We start from the raw sequence: 9697 nt of genomic DNA, 5'->3' as shown, positions 1-9697 counted from the left end.
GTTGTCCGCGCGTTTTCCCGCCGAACGCTGCTCCGGTAATCGGCCCGGCGAGTGTCATAGAGCCAGGGGAACTTCTCAACCAAAATTATTAAGCTTTCCTGGTCGCTAACAGATGGTTCCCCTGACTTCACTGCCTGCTGGTCCACACACACTGCCACCGACGTCGCCATGCTACAACGTTCCGCTAACCGCCGCAAAACAGACGAAATAAAAACCCGTGGACCTTCCGTTCGTCAAGCCTCGCTTCAGCGCAGCTCGAGTCCTCGAGCCAGTCGGCGGGTTCTCGGGCTCTTGCGCATGCGCCCGACCCTTCTCGTTTCTCGTCTTCTGATTGGTCAAACGCACCGCAACACTTCGGAAAGTTCAACGAGTCTCTACTCTCTTGCGTCGCGCTACCAAGCGTTGCGGGCAGGCGCGCATCGCATCGCAGGCGACCGCTCCTGGCCGCAAGGACGCCGCAACGCACTCAAACGCGTTCAAACGCGAATGTCCGTATGGGCCTTCAGAAGTGGATCATGCAGCTCATCGATAATTTCAGTGTGTCGCGCTCCTGTAGGCTATGCTCCGTTAAGTTACTGCGCTCGGAGTATGAGACCCGGAGCGTCGCAGTAGAAGTAAAGGAGCCCGGAGGTTAGGAGAGGATTGGCTTGCGAGGTCGCTGTTACGTCACATATAGCAACGCGCGACCAGTTAGCCAGTAAGATATTCGAATAGATACGATCGATATCGGAAACCAGATAACCGAAGGGTAAATATCGGAAACTAATCTATACCAGAAACATATGCTATCATTGGAAACACGTTTTCCTATCGATTGATTATTGGGCTGATGAAGTAGACTTTTATGTGTAATAGGTTTCATTCTTCGGGCGGTCGTTCGTGTCTTTTTGTAATGCGCCTAGAAGAAAAACGGCTCAGGAATCACGAGGGAGACGACTCGCATACAACCCATAAGAAACCACCGGGCAAATAAATGCGCGTAGACTCGCTGTTACTAGCAAAACAAAAGGTGATCACCGTGCAAAGTTTTGCGCAGTAATCATCTCTTTTTCGCTGTCATTTCACCCTGGTCAGCAAGGCAACCCTCAAGGACGATGATTTTTTGGAACAACCAATATGGAATGACCTGTGCTTTGATGGAATACCGAAAGTACAGTTTGCTTAGCTTAAAACCATAATTTTTGTTTTCAGATGCAGCTTTGTCGAGATCAAAGAGGTCACAATTTTTTGGGTTGATTTATAAAATTGATAAAATTCGCCCAGCCGTTCGTTGTGCATGGTATCTATCATTTAAATACCGTTCAACGAAGAAATATGTAGGTTGTTTAGCAAGAACTTTCGAAAAAGAAAAACATTCTGAGTTTTATTAAAACAATTTGCGGCAATATTGTCACTAATAAAACAAAAGTATGGACATATAAAAACGTAATAATAATGTTTATTAGGGTGAACATGTGCCTCCAACTTAAACAAAAAGCGATCGTACGTCGTGGAACGGTGGTGATAAGGCGACTCACGGGATGGAGTCATTCACGGCTACATTGGTAGAGGGTATATAAGGTCCCAGATTGTACTGGAAAGTTGTGGAAGATCAGCGAAAGATGAACTGAGAGCCAGACTTGTGGGCTTGAGACCTATCACCTGAATAGGTGAAGTCTTCATATTGATCCCTTTTTACTTTCGCCCTTTTCGCTTGTCTGAGCGCCAACTCAAACAAACACACGGCAATAGTGTTTACAGCTTTGCTGTAAAATGAAACAAGTGGGAAGCGTCACTGCTTGCTTATTGAAATTGAGAAAAAGTGACTCACACGTTGTGTCTAGAGGTAGAGCTATATATATATTTAAAAAGAACACAGACCTTTAAAACGCATGCACTGCTCGAAGCCGTTCCTCAACTAAAACGATCCGGAAAGTTTTGGAGCTGGTGGCTCCTTCTTCAGCTGCATCGTTTTATTTGAAGTGTGATTATCCAAAATTAATTATATTTAACAAAAAACAACGAACACTACAACAAAAAAAAAAAACAAATGTTGCGATCAAACCTATTGTTACAGCTGGTGACTTTTCTCCCCCTGGTTAGCGCTGGACAAAAATGCGAGCGCACCCGGCTAGATGCGTTTCAACGCTGTGCATTGTCTGGCACCTTTGGAGGCTGCCTAGGCAAGCCAAAACGCAGAATTTATTAATAGACCCTTTTCAAATGACCATCTATCAACACTGGCGGCGACCATATTTTGGGCTCCGCTTCTTGCACAAAGTATGCGATTTGGCCCGAGTTTACGCCGAGCGCTGGCGCAGTACTTGTGCCCAAAGCATGCTCAAAGAAGACGCCAAAGATAAGGCGGCCATAGATAATGGACGCAGCAGCTTTGGACTCTCTGTCAATTTATTTTCAGCCCTTTATTTAGGAATATGTATTGGTCTTTCTTGGAGACAGATTTCGCTAGGACGACCGTAACTTGGCGATGTTCTCTGGAATCCAGTCAGTGTAGGCCGTCACCCTGGTGTAGATGCCCGGATGCACGCCACAGTTGTCACCGAAAGAGGTCACACCGACAAGGGTAGATATATTGCCTTCCTTCTTCAGGGCTGTACCGCCGGAGTCACCCTATATACATAACCGACATCGGTGCTTTTTTACATTGTGCTCACACAAGGTAATGGCAAATTGTAAGTTATACCGACTGCGTTCCTAGCCTAGATGAGCTGATGCCATCCCCCGTGTAGTTTTTATCAGGATATTATTTTTTGTAAGATAAAACATGCAAAACCACGGCTAGTATTTCTTGCGATATGTCCTCCTAGGCTAATAAATATTATAGGTTCAGGTGTGTATTTTATGAAAATATGCTGTGCGTAAATCCAATTCACCAATCCAGTTGGGTCACCCTCCGCATATTTTTACCAATATGTCTAAGTGAATTTATGACTGACCCGTTACTTAAAAATGTATCATTGCATTTAAAACCTCATCTAAAGATTAACCTTGAATCAACGTAATGTGCCTGCTTGAGTTAGATATGCCGCTGAGAAGCCCTTCAGTTATGGGAAGGGCAAACCGTTGTCGTCCTAGCTTGGGAGTTTGACATTTTATTCAAGGTTGCTTTAAGAACCCTATTCTACTGGAATTTACGCGAGCCAAGCCTGAACCTGCTAGGCATCTCTCACCTCGCACGCGTCCTTTCCGGGGCTTCCGGCGCAGAACTTGATCTCGGGATCGTAACGGTTCAAAGATGCAAGGTTACAAATCTCAAATGATTGTATTACAGGAACTGATACAGCAAGCAGATGCAAAGATGTATGTCCGCCTGAAATGAGAACGCTCAAGATTAGATTTCCCTTTCCATTCAGAAAATGTCCATGGGGATATATTGTTGGCTTTTATACTAAGAGGTTAGCGAAAGAAGAAAAAGACGCCAGACATGGCTGTTAAAGAATAGCCGGGCCTAGCCGAACATCTGTCTTAATTCAACCTTATAGTTAATTATTTATAAAGGCTATCGAAAAGGGTTTAAAATATCGCTTTACGAAACAGCATTTTGCAGCTGCTGAAGCATTTCGTAGACTCTCATGTTCTACATGAATCTGTGAAAGCAGCAATCACGCTTGTTAATACAACTTGAGATAGGAATAGATTGGTGCAAATTAAGGATCCTGAAAATACCTTCACCAGTTAAGAAAATGCCAGACTCTGGGAACAATTGAAGGATATCCAGCGTTCACTCATTGTTGACTCGCAACCTGAAAGACTGTTCGTCTTTGCTTAATTTTTAATTTCTCAATCGCCAGATTTGTAACTGGACTAAGGAATGTTTCTGAAAATCAACGTTCTATGAATGGCGAAATTTATTTTTATTCTTTTCCAGCGAGAACGAAAAGCTGCGCCTCAAGAAACAATCAAAAGACAAACGATCTATGACAGTGAGCGATGGGAAACCGAGCTGGTCAGAAGAAAGGCCCTACACGAAGAGCGGATTCCAAGGGTGTGACGTGTTTGTTTTGCATATTTTATTGCTGTTAATGGACAGCTTGACCGACACTCCTATCCACAAAAGTGAAATGTGGATGTGACAGAAGAAATAAACAAATAAAAAATCAACATCAATGAAGTGACATTACCTTCGGTTCTGCTCTTCTCCAATAAATAAAGTAAATGTGTAAACGAGTGATCGAACGATTAACTAAAAAAAATAAGAGACAAATTATTTAAATACTGCCTTTATTATACATCAAAACAAAACAAAAAGCCCATGGTTATACGCAAAAGCGCTTCTTAAGGAACGCTGCCATTTTGACACGTAAAAAGAAGCAAAACTTTTGGATGCAAACTGTAGTATACAGTGTCAGAAGGGCAAATCTGGAAGTTTATGTAAATAAAACATTTCAGCTGTAAAATGTATAACAGCCGGACCAGTCAGCATGATAAAAAACGCGTGAGGAATCACTTGACCTAGAAATAGTTTTTGGGAGCAACTATAGTCATAACGCGAGGTGCTGCTATGTTTTCAGCATCACTAAATATGATTTTGTATTTCGGTCTTCCAACGAACGCGGTTAAGAGTTCTCTATAAAAAACTGCTACACGTATTCTAGATAATTGTGAGTTTGCATAGTTTTGGCAGTATCGTGTTATACGAGAAAACTCTGCATTTGTAAAAATTAAAAAAAACATACCAACTGCAAAACGGAAAAGAAATACACAGCACATTTTACTCTACTACGACAACACACACTGCTAAATAACACAACGCTTCTCAGAACTTTAGCTCTCTGCCCAAGTCACACGCAAAAGCGACAAGTAACGTCTCCCTCTTCTTTCTTTAAGCAAAGCAAAGCAAATTCCTCTGTGTATGTTTATACAGCCGGAAGTTAGTCTGCCTCAGGGGGCGTCTGGTGTCTCATCTGTAGATGAGCAATTTAGCCAGTGCGGTACATTTCTGTAAGAACAAAACAAGAACTAATTCGAGTTGTGAGTTATGTTTTGAGTCTTCTGTAATTCCAGCAAACAGATGACTTAATAAAAAAAACATATTTTCTTGCTGTATTATATTGTTAAAAAAAAAAAAAATTGTGAAAGCGTTACTAATGCGGTTTATGAGGGCGAGCTATGCAGCCAGGGGACGGGCATAAGATAGGGGGCTAATCGTCACGATAAATGAAATAATTAAGTACAACGTATTTATTATATTTCTAATCAGCGAAAATAAACATTTGGATTCAATTAGAAACTCGCTGAGTGTCATCAAAAGCCACTATAAAAGGGAATTAAAAAGAAAAGAAATTGGGGCTCGTGGGAAGCGGGGTAGTTCGCTGGCACATGGATACTTTAGACCCATGTCGTTGTAAAAAAAAACTATTTCCATACTCTGGTCTAAAAACATACTTTTCGTGCAAGGCTCTTCAAATTATGAGGCGCTGGAGAAATGTAGCCTTCTTCGTTAAGTCCTTATTTCGAACTCTTTTTGTTCGCCTTCCGCCAATCGAAAAGCATGCGGGAAGGGCCTTAAAACGCACCTGGTATCGTTGCGCCGCAGCGTTCCTCCACAACATAAAGTTCGTCTGCTTTCCTCGCCGTAATCATGGCAACGAACGCCGAATGAATGGAAGCACGCACGGTACCGCCGCGTGAAGCCAGGTACCACTGACGCCATTTTGCGAACGCTGTCTGCTATGCTCTGTTTCACCTTATGATGTACCGGAGAAAAGGCTCCAAGCGCGAGCCCATTGCTCTATCTGGGGCCCTAATCTGGACACTTGGCGAGAAACTCGGCGAGAAATCTGGCGGGCGTGATTAGCCAACACCGCAATTGACCTTGGCGCCGGCCGATCAGAGCCGCGGGATTTCTCACCGACTTTTTCGCCAAATATCCAGATTAGGGCCCCAGATTAGGGCCCCAGAACAGGCAACAACAAAACGTACGGGCCAGTTGTAACTGCATCGGAATACAGCTGCCTAAAAGTGTGCACATCCGGAACGAGCTAACTTGGGCGGAAGCCTTTGTATCACGCGTTAGCTCTGGAAAAATTTTGATAGTCACTTATTTGCTTCAATGCTGCTTTAAAGCATTTATAGACGGACAGGAACTAGTAACCCCTATTTCAAGTCACAATAATTTGTTTTCTCGAATTCATTGAAGTTTCCAACTTGGTTTGACTGGGTGAAGGGATCTACCGCTGTGCGATATGAAAAGAAATAAGAGCATCATAGCTCCTTACCAGCGAGTTACAATATGTATGGTGTTGCAAACTGAATGCTAGTTATAGCCACGCCAAAAAAAAAAAATATATATATATATAAAAGAAATGACGCGCAAACTGTTTAATTTATTCTAGAGCGCCTGTTCGCTTTGCGAGTTATGCATCACTTTACTGGAGAGCACGGAAAAATAGCAATGTTGGCGAGCAAGAAGCGTGATCAAAATAAGTGATGCCCCGTTTTTCTATCCGGTCAGGGACTATACTTGCTTGAAGAACGATACTTTTACATTAATAAAACTTTTCCAATCACGCAACTGTGAAAAGTGGAAGTTCTTAAATGTGAGAAACGTGCACCTGCCATTCCCAAGTTTGCGAGTTTTTAAAAATCCGTCTTCAGCAAAAAACAAAAAAAACAAACATTTATGGTAGTTATGCAGGTGCTAAAACTGACCTCAGCACTGCCTCAATAGGCGCCAATTAAACACCTATAACAACTCAAGCGTCCATCACCGAATTTTGTGCGTCCCCAGCCGGTGACTACTATCTTGCCCTCCAGCAGGAGATCCTTGGCGGGAAGACAGACAGTGCCGATGTCCCCGTAGCTCTCGGTAAAGTTAAATGGGACTTCCAACTTGAGCAGAGCTATATCGTTGGCAAAGTCTGCACTACGATATGACTTGTGGACGATAATTTTTTCCACCTGTGAGCAATGACGAGAACGGGCAATTAGTTCTTTTATTTACAATCGTATAACTCGCATTCTATTCTTAATTGATTAGTCCGTTCATAAACATCAGGTATCGAGATCCACACCAAGTGCCCATAATAAACTTAGTAATATATCGCTAGCAGACATGTATATGTTAGCCCCCCCCCCCCCCCCCCACCAAAAAAAAAATAAATAAACTAAACGCAAATACTCGTTACTCGCTCAAAAAGTAACTAAATAAGTTATTCATTCCTGATTACCAAATGGAACGCGTTGCTTTACCTAAAAAAAGCGGGATTTTTTTCTTCTAAAGTCTACGACCAAATACAAAGCTGCTTTTGTTTCGTGGCTTATTGTTTCCTTTTTTTTTTGTTTGTTTGTTTTCTGTAGCCGTTTCATTTAGGCAGTAGTTGCTTGATGAAGTTTTCATCTGTTATGTTGCCCCACTTCTTTGAGCATACATCTCCGGTGACGCTGAAAAGTCGTTCTAGTGACGCGCTCGAATAAACGGCAGGGTTATGCTTCAGCTAGTGCTGATTAATCTGGGATTCCCTCCTATAAGTGGTTCTCTCTGGTTCCAAAGTTCGAAGTTGACAATGGGTTCTGTTGCTTCCCGCCTTGGCGGCCTCCGGTTTTACATTCGATCTGTACACGATTCCAGAAGGTTCAAACAACGAATCTTATTGTGTCGTTGGGTGAATGAAGGACATCCCCAGCTGTCGAATTCGACTGACGTGCTCAGCGATAAACGTGGATATATACTGTCATACTGTTTAGTTATTTTTTGGGTCGCCTATCGGCTTTTGTTGAAATAGACGCATTATATGCAAGAATTGAAACGAGGCTGTTTTATAGAATATGTCTTGTTTTCTCAAGAAAAGTAATTTTTTAATCATTGCTTCATTAACTTTTGTCTCGGTATATATGAATGCCTCACTGTTATTATGCACTCCTCTCCGAAATGCCTTTGCACCAACCCCCCCCCCCCCCCCCCCCATTCGCATTCACCTCTAAAACCGTAGAAAAACAACAAACAAAAGTCGTAATTTTGTGAAACGTTACCTACTTTCCGACGCATGTTTAATTATTAAGGTTTACGTAGCTGCATCTTAGTCTAGGTTTATTGCATTTTATAATGACGTACATGTTTGTACAAGGAAGAGTTTGTACGTCATTTTATAATGACGTACAACCTCTTCCTTCAGCAATGAAATATTTTAAGAACTACTTCGCGAAGCGCATGAATAATAATGCGCTGACGTGACAACGAGTATAGAGTAAACATAACTTCACCTGTTGGTGAACAGAGTGGTTAATGGACTCTCAGTCGTAAAATATTTCTCAAGCCTACACAAAATCAAATCTTTATCAATACAAAAAAATAAGATGCCGTCTTTTTTTAACGGTGTGAGGCTTACATCACGGCGCTGGCTGTAGTTCGTCGGGTTTTCAAGGTCCACGATTCCAGCGTGGACTACTAAATGCTCTGGACCTCTCCTAGAAAGGAAAGCACACAACTCATAACATTATTCTTATCAAGCAGAGCATATACGTGCCCCTCTACACAATGCGCAGCGGTGACAACGATGTCCGGTTCAATGATAGATCCCCCACAAAAATGGTCTCTGGAGTTCTTGTGCTGGAGAGACACCTGCAGTGGAACAGAGTGCCGGGTAAGAGTCCCTTTCGTATAAACGCGTCCTTCCCCCATCCCCTCTCCTCCTCCTAAATGAAACAGCTTCCATAAAGTTAGTTGCTCGTAATAACGAGACAAAAAGCAGGCGCTTGCCCACTTCGACCCAAACTTTTTGTGAATACAGCGAGGTATTCGTGTTAAACGTTTCGTTTTATTAACGAAACACAACTTATTCGGCATACGCCATTGTGAAATGCCAGACAAGTCGGAACAACTCTAATTTTTGAGGGATCAGTTCGACTAAGATGTTACTTTTCTACAGTCCTACGCGATGCACCGTACAACGAGGGATAACCAAAAATACTGACCCCGACAGCTCAAGAAACACAGGGCGTTGCTTGTTATAGCCGCGCTTCTTGCTTCGTTCTTTCGCTTTCTGATCAGTTAACGACAATAAAAAAATAAAAAAAGCATCATCGCCTGTAGAGCGATAAGATGGAACTCTCCATGCAATAAGATTATTATGCTTAAGAAAGGCAACGCAGGGCGGTGGCTGGGCGGAGCATTTTATTACCTCCCCAAGGAGCTTAAGAGCAAATCACAATGCAAGAACCGTGAAGAGATCCCACTTTGAGGTTTTTAACTCGCCAGCTACTATATAGCTATTCTTCACTTACGCCTTTCCCTACATAATAGGAAAGACATCATAATTTATTTAAGATGTATTAACGTGATTTGCATATGCCAGGTGCTGAGTGCCGCCACACGAATTTACTCCTTCAAAATGTCCGAGTGAAATAAATAAAAAAAACAAAAAAAAACAAAAAAAAACAGCGAAGATAATCTGGAATGGTAAAGCCGAGTGGATTGAACATGAATACATAAAATTGAAAGTCTAAAACACAAAAACACACAAAAACACGGTCTCGTTCAGGGTGCAATGTCTCTGCCCAAAATAAATGTCGTTGCTAAATGAAAGAAAGTAATAGTCCTGTGCTTGGTCCTCCGTGTTTTATTCTTTCAATGTTATGTATTACATGGAAGTTGTCGGCAATTAAAGTTTGTTGTTTGGTTTGTATTTGCCTTGTAGGTCAAACAGAATAATTACTTCACTACTATCCACTTATTGTTTAGTTCTCCTTTCGCATAGAC

At 42.2% G+C, this 9697-nt stretch overlaps 1 protein-coding gene across 1 annotated transcript in view; it reads right to left on the bottom strand.

Moving 5' to 3' along the window:
- Positions 1-2387: 2387 nt before the first annotated feature.
- LOC8026017 (transmembrane protease serine 2-like) overlaps positions 2388-9697 on the bottom strand; it is a 49252-nt gene continuing 41942 nt past the window's right edge. The window contains exons 6-10 of the mRNA XM_040218135.1: positions 8466-8560; positions 8328-8406; positions 6742-6900; positions 3171-3380; positions 2388-2610 (exon numbers count right to left, since the gene is read on the bottom strand). Coding sequence (XP_040074069.1) covers positions 2446-2610; positions 3171-3380; positions 6742-6900; positions 8328-8406; positions 8466-8560 — 708 coding nt within the window. The 3' untranslated portion in view covers positions 2388-2445. The remainder of the gene's footprint in view (positions 2611-3170; positions 3381-6741; positions 6901-8327; positions 8407-8465; positions 8561-9697) is intronic.

Source organism: Ixodes scapularis, unplaced genomic scaffold (genome assembly GCF_016920785.2).
Source record: "Ixodes scapularis isolate PalLabHiFi unplaced genomic scaffold, ASM1692078v2 PGA_scaffold0__279_contigs__length_252992795, whole genome shotgun sequence".
Classification (NCBI taxonomy): Eukaryota; Metazoa; Arthropoda; class Arachnida; order Ixodida; family Ixodidae; genus Ixodes; species Ixodes scapularis.
This window is presented reverse-complemented; position numbering and strand designations above follow the sequence as displayed.